The sequence below is a fragment of the Lonchura striata genome, chromosome Z (assembly GCF_050655825.1).
Source record: "Lonchura striata isolate lonStrDom1 chromosome Z, ASM5065582v1, whole genome shotgun sequence".
NCBI lineage: Eukaryota > Metazoa > Chordata > Aves > Passeriformes > Estrildidae > Lonchura > Lonchura striata.
The window spans coordinates 59,512,353-59,525,581 of record NC_140740.1 but is presented as its reverse complement, the minus strand read 5'-3'; the positions used below and the strand labels follow the sequence as shown (position 1 = coordinate 59,525,581).

General features: G+C 37.9%; 1 protein-coding gene across 1 annotated transcript; it reads right to left on the bottom strand.

The window, feature by feature from the left end:
- Positions 1–1,953: 1,953 nt before the first annotated feature.
- Positions 1,954–13,196, bottom strand: PPWD1 (peptidylprolyl isomerase domain and WD repeat containing 1). The gene is made up of 11 exons (XM_021534382.3): positions 13,041–13,196; positions 11,616–11,718; positions 10,924–11,024; positions 9,621–9,741; positions 7,236–7,683; positions 6,465–6,655; positions 5,806–5,995; positions 5,075–5,256; positions 4,461–4,542; positions 3,689–3,871; positions 1,954–2,668 (listed from the first exon to the last, which is right to left on the bottom strand). The coding sequence occupies exons 1-11, from the start codon at positions 13,189–13,191 to the stop codon at positions 2,525–2,527; spliced, it is 1,896 nt and encodes a 631-aa protein (XP_021390057.1). The 5' UTR covers positions 13,192–13,196; the 3' UTR covers positions 1,954–2,524.
- Positions 13,197–13,229: the final 33 nt, after the last annotated feature.

Sequence of the window (13,229 nt, the reverse complement as noted above, 5' to 3'; positions counted from 1 at the left end):
CAGTAGGACCACAAGGATGATATGAGGTTATGCAGGGAGAATATCAGAAGGGCCAAAGCCCAGCTAGAATTTGCTCTGAATACTGGTGAAAAAGACAACAAAAAATGTTTTTGCAAATACATGAGCAACAAAATGGCCAGTGAGAATTTTCATCCTTGCAGAGGGCAACTGACAAAGGAAAAAATAAAAGCTGAAGTACTTCATGCTTTCTTTGTCTCAGCTTTTAACAGTAAGACTAGTTATCCTCAGAGTATCAAGTCCCCTGAAGTGCAAGCTAGGGATGAGGAACAAAACGAAGTGGTCATAATTTAGGAAGAAATGGCTAGTACTTGCTAGACCACTTAGCTGCAAGTCTGTGGGACCAGATGGTCCCACCGAGGTTACTGATGAAACTGATTGGAAGAGCTTTAAATAATTTTAAGGCACCATGAAGACAATTCAAATCATTTACCAACAGTCCTGGCTGATGGGGGAGGTGACTACAAATTGGCAACTGTAACAGCTATCTACAAGAAGGGTCAGAAGATGGATCTAGGGAACTACAGGTCAGCCTAACCTTGATCCTGAAAATCATAGAGCAGCTCATCCCAGGTGCCATCATGTGTAAAACAGTCAGGGTTTTGGGGCCCAGCCAGCACAGATATGTGAAATGCAGGTCTTGCTTGACAAACCTGATCCCTTTCTATGGCAGTGTGACACACTTAGTGGATGAAAAGTCTGTGGATGTTGTCTGCTCGGACTTTACTAAAGCTTTTGACACTGTCACCCATCGCATTCCCCTGGAGATACCGGCTGCTTGTGGCTTGGACAGGTGCACAGTCCATGGGTTAAAAACTCTCAGGATGGCTGGGCCCCAAGCGTGGTGGTGAATGGAGTTAGTTTCCTCCAGCTGGTGGCTGCTTACAGATGGTGGTACCTGGAGTTTACCACTGGAACCAGCACTGTGTAATACCACTGGGTATTGATGATCAGGTCCACCTTCAGTTAAGTTCATGTATGACACCAAGGGGTTATTGATCTGCTGGAGGGCAGGAAGGCTCTGCAGAGGATCTGGGCAGGCTGGATCATGGGCTGAGGCCAATGGTGTGAGGTTCTACAAGGCCCAGTGCTGGGTCCTGCCCTTGGGTCACAACAGCCCCAGGCAGCTCCACAGGCTGGGGCAGAGTGGCTGGAAAGGACCTGGGGGTGCTGGTGACAGTGGCTGGACATGAGCCAGGGTGTGCCCAGGTGGCCAAGAAGGCCAATGGCATCCTGGCCTGGATCAGCAATGGTGTGGCAGCAGGACCAGGGCAGGGACTGGGCACTGGTGAGGCCACACCTCAAATCCTGTGTTCAGTGCTGGGCCCTCAGTTCAGAAGGGATATTGAGATGCTGGCGAAGGGTCTGGAGCACAAGTCCTGTGAGGAGCAGCAGAGAAGAAAAGGAGGCTCAGGGAAGATCTTATCAATCTCTACAACTGCCTAGAAGAAAGATGTAGCCAAGTCAGTGTTGGTCTCTTCTCCCAGCTAACTAATGACAGGACAAGAGGAAATAGCCTCAGATTACCATTGGACATCAGGAAAAATTTAATCACTGAATTGGGGTCAGGTATTGGAATAGAGCACCCACTGAAGTGGTGGAGTCACCATCCCTGGAAGAGTTCAAAAAACATATAGATGTCATACCTGGGGACATTGTTTAATGGTAAAGATGGTAGTGTTGCTAGGTTAACGTTTGACTTACTAACCTTACCAGTTTTTTTCAGCCTTAAAGATTTTGTTCTGTAACTCCATCAGAAACGGCTGATGCAAAGCTTAGTTCAGATGATGATTACAGTTTAAAATAAAGTATTTCAGTAGAAGCAGTAATGTTTGTAGGATGTTGGCTAAAAATGAACCCAGAAAAGAATACTCACTAGGCTAAAATAAAGAGAAAGCAAACACGAAAGAAAAAAATCACTGGAAAAACCAAACATATTGCAAAGGAATTTATAAACTGGCATTTTAAGAGCTGATCATTGCTCTTGGACAGAGATGTGTACATAACTATTTTTAAAGAATAGAGGAGATAATATTGTTTGCTTTTCATAGCCAACAGTACCATAATTGAATCTAATTTTTAATACATGTACAAAGAATTGAGAAGTTTACTCAACTTAGTATTTCTGGCCTTTTCCTTTGTAAAAGATTTCAGTACTGTGAAACAGATCAATTAAATATGAAAGATGCAAATAAACATGAAAAAGTTACAAACACTATCATGGGACATGGTAGGGGATTTTATCTTCAATTTTAAATAGAAGAGATGCAATAAAGACAGTAGACTTTGTAAGAAACGTACATGTTTTTACTTTAAAATACAAAGTTACCAGAAATGCAGAATTAGGGCACTTTAGGTACATTAAAAATAATAGAACTGGTGATTGCTCTGTCCTGGTATTTGCTGCATCTAGGAGCTATCAAAAATGTTTGTTCTTCCTAGGTCCCTTTCTAGGTCCCACATGCTCAGATTTTTTCTGCTTAAGCTGGAACCTTCAATGCCTGCCTTACTTCACTGTTATATTAATGATGCTGATATCCTCATAGGGTTTGTCAGTTTTGGGATTTACTTTCACATTTGAGATTCTCTGAACAACTTCCATTCCTTTAGTCACCCGTCCAAACACACTGTGCTTGTTGTCGAGCCATGGCTGTTTGAAAGCACAGGAGAAAAAGAAAAGCATATTAAAACAGAAAGCAGCATGTAGTTTAGGTACCAAACCAAAAATAAAGTGTACATGAATTAATTTTGTGTGTCCAGACTATGGAACCTAACACCCTGTAAATATCAGCATGCAAGGAAATACTAGAATACAGCTAACATATTCATATGCATTTGAACTTACCTTTTCAACTGCTTTCTTAAAGTATTACAGAGGTCATGTTCTACCTGTGCAGTAGCATTGTATAGTTCATTTTAAAGTGTATTCTCAGTTCACAGAAATATTGTTTCAGTCTCTCGGATTTTTGTTATTTTCCCAGAGGAATTTTAAGAGCCAGTACAGAATACTGCCCAATTCAATACTCATATAGTGTGCCCAGTTTGAATATAGGCCCTCATACAACTTAATAAACCTCAGAACTATGGTAGATAGATTTTTTTTTTAATATTACTTTGAAGTGCTATAAGAATACAGTTTTTATAAGTATTACTTTTAAGGATTTGGTTTCTATACCTTACGTTCACATATCAAAATTTCTGTTGTTGGCTCTGAACTTATACACAATGAAATTTTTAAACCTGAACACTGGCTTCCTTTTATACCTACAATTAGACCATATTAGACTGATATCCTGGCACCATATCCAAACCCCAAACAAGTGAAGCAATGCCTAGATTTCCATCAAGTTTAAAAGACTATTACTAACATAAGATACTCTAGAGACTATTACTACCATAAGACACTCTAGTAATACGTGATTGCATACATGCCTAGGAATTTTATACCACCCTCACTCCATTTAAAGGCAAAAGGCCTCTTGATCACAAGTGATGGAAATTATTTGTATCTTTTAAGGGACAGTTTCAGTGAAGCCTACACACTACATATCATGTGCATCATTTATTTGTAAATTAAGTACTAGTGTGTTCCTTTTTCCATGGGGAAAAAAGTTATTTTTGCGATCTAGGTAGCCTCTCAGGCCTTAAATTGAGCTTTTAGTATACTTACAGTTGGCACCACTGTTATAAAAAACTGGGATCCATTGGTGTTTGGTCCTGCATTAGCCATGCTGAGTGTGTATGGTCTGTCATGTCGTAAAGTTGAATGAAACTCATCTTCAAATTCTCCTCCCCAAATACTTTCACCTCCCATTCCTGTACCAGTTGGGTCACCAGTCTGAATCATGAAACCCTGCACAGAAATCATATGTTATCACATTACTGCATAGAATACATAACCATAAGTGTTATATGCTAGGTGACATTTTTTCAAACTTACTTCAAACTTTTCCACAAAATGTGTTAAAATGTGTGTAAGGGAAAAAACATTTAAGGCTTTAAGTGCCTATCAAGCATTTGAGAAAAAGCAAGGTTACTTACTATCCTGACAATGAAAGACAGAAACCTGCCTATCTCTACCTTTTGCAAATCCTTAGGCTCTATCACTTGATTCTAGTGCAACAGAAACAAGAAGCATTACAAGAAAGGCCTTCTGACATGAAGCGAAGTTTTAATTCAAGCAGGATAGCAGGATTCATCTTTCAATTTTTAGTTTTCTGCTACCGTGTCAGTTGCAGAACAGCTACTACAACTTTACTAAGTGCTAAAGGTATTTAGAACATCAGACCTGTTCAGAATTGACAAGGAACTCTAAAATCTAACAAACTAAAATCTAAACTCTAAACTCCAACAATCCTGTGTGCAAAAGGAAGTGTTAACAGAGGACTGACCACCAGAGTATGTTACATAAATAAACAAAAAATTAATATGTTGGATTTTACCTTGATGATACGGTGAATTATGTGTCCATTGTAGTAACCATTCCTGCTGTGCACACAGAAGTTTTCCACTGTTTTGGGACACCTAAGATAATGTAACAGAAAACACAATAGTATTTGTCTGGTGACAGGGCCATAAAGATTTAAGCTGGGACTAAGATGCCCTTGTGCTGTGCAGTGTTTCAGGACTCTGTAGGAAGGATTTAGCCAAATAAGGAAAAAACAAATCTTTAACTCCTCAGACCTAAACTCAAACAGAGCTGAAAGCAAAAACCTTAAGAGCTACGAAGCTGCATGGTTACACAGAAAGGCAGCAGCTGTGTTGATAGCACAGGGATGTTTTAGCTCTTGTTGAACATTAGCTTGGGTTTTACTGACACTCTAAGCTATCTTGTGAAAAAGAGCACCAATGGCATAACTACTGGAACAGACTAGATTATACTCCCAGTTCTTGCTGAGCAGAACACAGTCATTCACAACTGTCAGGAAACAAAAACAGTAGAAAAAGGGTAAGAAAATAATTATTTCTAGCATGAGAAAAGTCTTGAATACTGCAACCACAAGGGACACAAGAAAGCAACCAAACCAAAGCAACTGAAAAAACAGCAAGTACATACTCAACAGGAAAAAGTTTGATATGAATATCTCCCATGCTTGTGTGGATGATGGCACTGTCTGACACTCTTTTGGGACCTTCTGCCTGAGTGGCTGCCATGACTTCTTCTTTAGAAGGTTTTTCATTAAATACATCTCTGTCAGAATCTGCACTCTTTGTGTCTTCTGGTTCACGTTTAGTAAACTGCAGCACAAAAGAACAGGTTAACTGCTTTTTTCTTTTTCCTCTTAAAATACACACTGCTCTGCACCCAGCACAACAATATCATTAATCAACATGCTGAACACCCAATTCAATTTGAAATGTACTAAGACAATTCATAGACAGCCTATCCTTGGACTGCTGTGTTGGTTGCCTAGTGCTATCAAGTCTTGATTCTGGTCTTAAATTTTTTTTCTATTACATTTTTTATGCATACAGTTACTTATTGTTTCTTTATAAAATCTGGTTAGATTTTAAATGTTCTTACTTAGGTTTTTCTTCAATAAGAACAAAAGGATATCATCTTCTTGGGGGAATAAAAATTTATTAAAAAAATCACAGCTGTTTCTAGTTAATGTACAGATAGTTCAAGATAAAAATTCTAAATATACTTGCAATATAAAGAGACTCCTTTGTAAAAGATGCATATACAACTACAAAAAGCACTAGAAATGTGCAAAGAGAAAAATAAAAAATAACGTAGAGAAATCAATAAAAGAATGGAGCTATTTAAACAGAAACCCCACACACCATGTAAAACCTGTTTTTTTTAAAAGCTGTGCAGATTACTGTTGGATCTGCCTGGATATTCTGGAGAACAGGATTTTCAGATGCCTTCATCTCTATAGTGATTGCCGCACGATGTTTCTTTGCTACTCCTTGGAACAAAGCCAGTTGCATCATTCTGATGTTCTCTTGTTTTCCCAAGATACGAATACACCTGAAATACAAGAGGTAAAGAGGTGTAATGTTCAGCTGCTCACAGTCAGAGAATGTCTTCTTTCTGACTGTTACATTCAGATCAAAATTTCAAAATCCTCAAAATCATTATTTACTAATTACTTTTCTATTTAAACTTGCTATCTTAGTTTACCAGTCAGCCTTCTTATGCAATAAAAATCCCAACTAAATGATCCATCTTTATTTTACATTTGCATTATCCCATCCAGTTAGAGATTAATTGGTCAATTACACATTTTTAATACACATGTACTTGCCATCTGTCTAAGCTCTATCTCCAATGACTCCTTAAAAAGAATGAGTACCTTCCAGTATAAGGTAAGGCTCTCAAATAACACAAAAAGATTAGACACGTCCACAATCATATTAAGTTACAAATATGCTCTAATTTTGACTGAATAAAGACTTTAAAACAGAAAATTATCTCAATGTGTGTCACTGGAACTTACCTGTTAGTCTCCACATTTATGACTTTAATGCCCAACATAGTTCCATAGAGAACGAAGTGTCCAGTTTCATCAAAAATTATGTTAATTAATCTTACTGCATCCACTTTCTCCAACTCACGCTCAACTGCCATACGCCGGCCAAACTCCATGTCAGGCAATTGTTGTCTCATCTGCTGAAGCTCAGTAAACATCTACCAAAAAAAACCCAGCCTAATATATTAACATATTTTAAACATTTTATCCAGTAAAACACTGATTCACATTATTAGAAAATACTGAATTTAAGTGAGATTACTCAATTCAAACTTAACTGAAAAATTTAGGTAAATACAAGCAATACTCTATTTTAATGATACAATAGGCATGTTGTAGGACTAGGCTTAAGCACATGAAAGTGTGCAGTTGTCTTTCAAATTCCTTAGAAGATGACAAATTTAATTCATTATCATGATGTTACTTGCAATGGGAATTTTCCACCATCTTTCACAATTGCCTTCTAGTTAAATGTAATCTACCAGCATGAAAACAGAAATTAAAATCAACAACTCTGTTCCACTATGTAGGTAACATAAACCAATAAGAATTCATTTTGGGACAAAGCAATCTCTGAGACTCTCTAAGCAAGAGAACACAGAAGGCCTTTTTTGCAAGACAAATAAAGGAAGGAAGCTTGCCTTTAGAAATAAATTATAGCTTAGGTGAATGTGCTGGCAAACAAATTCAAATAAGTAGAGAAAACACTTCAAAGAAGGAGAACAAGACAAAACTCACACTCAGAGATTCATCGAAGACTCTCATGAGCTTTCCCGTCAGAAAACGAAAAATTCTAACTTTTCTGTCAGACCCAAGAGTGGCCATTTTCTTGCCATCAGGTGAAAAACTTATACTGGATGGGTAAGCCTTGCATTTAGCAAATTCATATAGATCGGTATCTGTTTTATACTCCCAGTTCACATTCTTGGGAAATTTATATTCATGAGGAGTACCAGTCCAGTACTCAATCATTCCGGACTTGTCAGAAGACACAACTACTTTGTAGACAGGGTTCAGGCGTATCTGAGTAAGAGGGGACATATGGAGTTTATTGAAAACATGAAGTGGCTGGTTATTTCCTCGTCCATCATAAATGAATATTTTTCCTGTGCTTTTCTCAGATGTTGCAACAGAAGATATAGCATCTCCAGGGCAATATACCCATTCACACTGGCCAGGGTGGTAGCTGCAACAAAGAGTAGAAAGGAAAAAGAAATTAAAAATAAACTAGAAATGGTTTTAATTAGGCAAGAGTCAAGTTATGCTGTAAACTTGAAATCAAACATCAGTAGCAAATTTTAAACTTTATTTACTAGTTTTGCTAATATATATCTTGCTCATATTGAGCATGTTATAGACAAGTTTTACCAAGAAATACCATTCAGTGGAAGACTACCAATTTCTGTTCCTTCCATATGGTTTTGTAAAGAGACTGTGATAGTCAAAGTAGAAAGTGGGTAAAAAGGAGGAATTCGGACAGAAATTGAGAAAAAGCCCAAGTTGCATTAATAAATAGTACTCAACTTATATAAGTCAATACCATTTCTCCTCCATTTTTTAAGTGAGTAGTGACTCAGCAGAAATGAAGACAACTGCACCTCTGCCATACACTTCCGCAAAAGTTCAACTAGATCTTGCCAGAAAAAAAACCACAAAATCTCCAAGAAGTGATACAAACAAAATTAAGACAATCCTCCTATATTCAATAAGGGTTGTGAGTGTATTTAAGGAACTCATTTTCTACTTGCAAAAGTGTAATCTACAAATAACAAAAGTCAGAGATATAGTCAATAATATAAGTTATATCTGTTTTAAAGTCTGTAAGCAAAGATTCTGAAAACTAGAACTCAAACTAAATTGCAAACATAAAAAATAAATTATACAATCTTAAGTATCCTTTCACAAACTGAACTAATGGATGCTGATGGACTGATGATATTCTGACATTATAACAGACCAATAATTTGAATTTTCAATTTCTGCCAGTAAAGAGAAACAAAAACTTCATCTCAAATTCATTAGGAAGAACAGGAGCAAATAAATAAATATGAAATCTCTGCAGAAATAGCCAATGTTTTCCAGATCACAGATGGAAGCATAAAGCATGGAGATTTGCAAAGAGCCATGGTCTACAGATAAGTTAGAACTGGGAAGCTCTGAAGATCAAGGGTGCTTTATTGAATGTAATTTTCTTTTTTCTATGATTTTAGCAATTATGTAGTAACAGTACAGGGCTGTTATGTCAAAAATAATAGCAAAACCAAAAAGCTTAAGCCTAACTGGAATTTTTCCAGAACAGACAGCCAAGAGAGAATCAATTCCTATAGGTGAAGTACATTATTTGGAGGATGACACTAAAACTATAACAAACAAAGCAGATAGCTTATGCTTTTATAACATGTTCTTTGTAAAAGCTTTTTTCCCTAACTTTATACTTCTATTCAGTTTCAAAATTAACCAATACATCATAGACTATAAGGAATATGTTTTCCAATTCTAAAATGTTTGTGGAGAAATCAGTATTTTTGCTGTTCTTAATGCAGCTTTTATTGATCCTCCAGCCCTTCAAATCCGCCCTTTTATCAGCGTTGGGCTTGTTTTCCTCTGGTGTTGTTACAATTCCAGTAACATCCATTCCTGTTCCTCCTACATCCTTTAGGTATATACTGTGTAACTACAAAAATACTACAAGACTAGAGAAAGCAACAATACTGCTTCTAGAGGAAAAATGAAATTGTATCCCTATGACAACAAATGAGACAATACGGGCAGGCCAAATCCCTTCCCTAATTGAACTACTAATAGACTGTAATTCTTAAATTCAGTGCCAAACAACAGAAAGAAATTATGCCTAGCTAAATATTTGAAGAAACCCCATATCCTTGTGCATAATATTTAACACCGAGGAAGCTCCTTTTCTACTACTCCAGTAGCAATTTTTTTCTATTCAGGCAGTCTCCAGCCATTGGATTTCAGAAAATGCAGTTTACTCAACTTCATATGACTGGGCCATGGGGAAGGGGAAGAACTCAAGAGCCCCAAATTACTGACTTATGTCTTAGCAAAACAACCCCCTCTGATAATCTCAAAAGAACACTTCTGAGTAACTTCTAAGTAACTTACCCAAGTTTCAGCATGTTGATCATGTCAAAGTTAACTACATCAAACACCTTCATTGCTTTGTCATCTCCAACAGAACAGAATAATGCCCCCTCTGAACTAACAGCAATACTCTCAATAACACCTGTGAATTAATTTAAGATACTATTAAGAAATGGGAAAGGACATCCTTCATTTCAGTATTATATATGGAAAACCTACAGAGGCTTAAAACTGTTTCCCAACTGTTTTGTCACCTTTTACCTGACTTCAATAAAGTATTTAAAAAAAATAAAATTCACAGAACAACATTTTATGGCCTATCAGTGTTTAGACTCAGGTATGTGATAATGAACAATTTACAAAAAACATACTAAAATATTATAATGGCAGTTAGTTTAGTTTAAAATGTTGGTTTTAGAAACTTGAGAACATTATGATGGGGTAAACAACATGGGCTCCTCAGCTTGTATTTCTCAACAGGGTAAAATCAGCAGAACCCTACAGATTATTACACTCACGATACTCAAAACTCCCCTGCAACTGGGCCTTCCATAAAGTTCTCACAACACTGATTTTCACATGGTAGGTTTTGTACACACCTTTTGCTTCTATATATAATAAGAAGCTGAAGATAAAGATCAAAACCAGACTTTAGTATTTCTTGTAACTCTAAAAGGAAACTTACTGTAACATTCTGCATATCAAATTGGATTTTTTTCCTTCAGGCATATAATAATTTCTGATGCTGCTGAGAATCTCATTTTCTGTCCAGCCTATTTAATGCTTAGCATAGTGTTGAAAACCTTTGTGTCCTTATTAGCTCAGAATAAGGGGTTAAAGTTTCCCTTAACTGCAATTTGTCTGATAATGACACCAATAATGCAGAATTTGCTCTACAGTTACAGTATTCCAGATGAAAAGAACTGCTTTTTTCCCACACTGCAAGGGAAAAAAAAAAAAAAAAAAAAGACTGAGGTATCCTTATTTAAAACTAAATATTTCTCAACTTCTCTGGCTTTGATGAACACTTTTGTATATCTTGTTCACTTGTGTCCCAGATATTCTCCCCACAAGCAGGCACAAGGCAAAGGAAAGGCTTCAGTTTTCATTTTAATGTTTCATTTTCATTCTATCCCTGCTATAGCATGGAAGCAAAATGTAACAGGAGAGAGGAATAAAAGGAAGATTGGTAGATATAATTTAATCTCTGACTGCACTAAAGAAACCCCAAAATCTCTCTCTATTTGCACTCTCTAATCAAACAACAAAGGGCAAAAGAGAGAAAAAACTAAAGTTCTTTAGATAAGAAAGAGCAGCTTCTCACCCAAGTGACTTCGGAAGTGTTTAACAAACTCAATCCCTTCTTCTATTTTCTTCCAGAATTTTACATGTCCATCATGACTGGCTGTTATGATAAAATCTGTCCTACAATTAGAAAAGAAAAATAAAAACAAGAAAACATGCACACATTATGCACCTTTCCACTAGTCAGTAATTTGCACTAGAATTAACACTGTGTAGAGAATGAAATCTCAAGAAATTACTGTGACAGTGTATCTGAATGGGTACTATAACTCCAGGAAAAACAAAACAGGTGTTGTAATGCATTCTGGATTAATCTATGAGAAGTCAAATTGAAGAAAAATATAACACTATCCTTTTTGGATATGTAAATATAACTCCTATTTTAAGTCTGGTTTCATGGTAGTTACTGTGTGTGTGTGATCGCTGCAATTCTGGTGAGTGGTATTTTTTCAGAGGGAGTAAGTTAATCTTAGTCCTGTATTTCCTGCATGTTTTAACAAGGATTTTAAGACCCTCCTTTAGCCTATAAAAACAACTTATACTTTGCTACTTGGGTAAGCCACTTACTTTTAAAAAAAAACCCTCCACCCTTTAAAAACCACCTCAGGACATTGTAGCTTTCCATTATAAAACATCTAGAGTGAAAATTTCTTAGTCTACACAAAAATACACCCCAGACAAAGGAATACAATGGAAAACAAAAATACTTACTTTGTACATGCTACGTGTGTAATAACATCTCTGTGCATGTAACTGCGTTCGTACATTGAAGCTGACGGTAGATTTTCAAGATAAACATGCTCAAATTCAAGAACTACACAGAATAGAAAGAAAAGTCAGGATTTTTTTTTTCATGAAGCTAGACCTACCTTTTGTTCTCTTTTACTTATCCTTTTATTGCTTACTCATATTTAGTCAAAAATATGCAGGATTTTGTGTAAACATAATTAAAAGGCTTTTAGCTCTGTTTTTACACTCAGACTTACACCTTTTCTGTGGACTAAAGCACTCAAATCCTGCTTTAACTCATATTGCTCCTCCCTCTTAAAGCAACTGTTACAGTAAGTCTTATTCTTTCCAAAAAATCAATCACCAGTTTTTAAATTACTGCCAGAAAACAGAAGGTCATCTGAACCTCATTTCTTTCTAAAACCACATGTATCCCTGTTTTTTTTACGAGATTTGTGGTCCCGCACAGGTCCTGGAGTCTAAATTTTAGCTGCTGGCATCCACCTATTTCATTGTTTAACTGGCTGACCTAAAATAATCTGATTTTGAGTTTTGTTTCTGGTTTTAGATCCTACTTGTTAACATCTGTGCAACAGTATTTTCTACTGAACTTGCATGTTTACATCTGATGAACATTGTTTTTTTTACTTGAAGAAAAAGTGATATCCAAAGAGCTGGAAGCTGCTGCAGACATCAATATCACATGCCAAAATACAGCCTAGACGCTTCTCCTGCTGCTGCACCTTAAGGCGGTGATCTGAAAGATGGATTAACTCTACATCAATAAACAGCACAGCTTCAGCCTGCACAGCAAGGCTCTTGGCCTTAAAATGTTCTCCAGAGGAAACAATCATAGAATGTTAACAATCATAGAATGTTAAGGGGCTAGAATAAGACTTAAATATCATCTAGTCCCAAGCCCCCTCCTGCTAGACCAAGTTGCTCCAAGCCTTATTCAACTTGGCTTTGAACACTCCCAGGGTTGGAGCACCCAAAAAAAAAGTCACTGGGCAATCTGTGCCACTACTTCACAGCAAAGATTTTTTTCCCTTATAGCTGAATTTCCCGTCTTTCAGTTTGCACCAATTAGTCTTGCTGCCATCACTACAGAACCTGTCGAAGAGTCCGTCTCTAGCTTCCTTGTAAGTCTCTTCAGAAAGCTGCTATAAAGTCTCCACGTAACCTTCTCTTCTGCAGGCCACAACTTTCTCAGCACCTACTCTGTAATTCCGCACCTGAAGGCTCCCCCGCAGTGTGCGCACTTTATACACGAAAGTATATGAACACAGCTTCAGGACACGCGCTGCCGGCAGCCGCCCTCACCCGCGGCCGCTCCCGCCCGCGGGGCCTGGAGGCGATCCCACCACCCCGACCCCAGCCGGGGCAGTGCTGCACTCCTCCCCTTACCTCTCCTTTTCTTCGCCTGAGCGGCCTCCCCCGGGAGCGGGCCGACCCAGCGCTCATCCTGCTCATCCTCCTCGTCCGCTGCCGCCGCACCCGCGCCGCCCGCCTGCAGCTCGGGCGGCTTTCGCTTGCGCTCGGGCTCGCCGGACGCCATGCTGTGACGCGCCGCCCCGCGCGCGGCGCGCGGCGCGT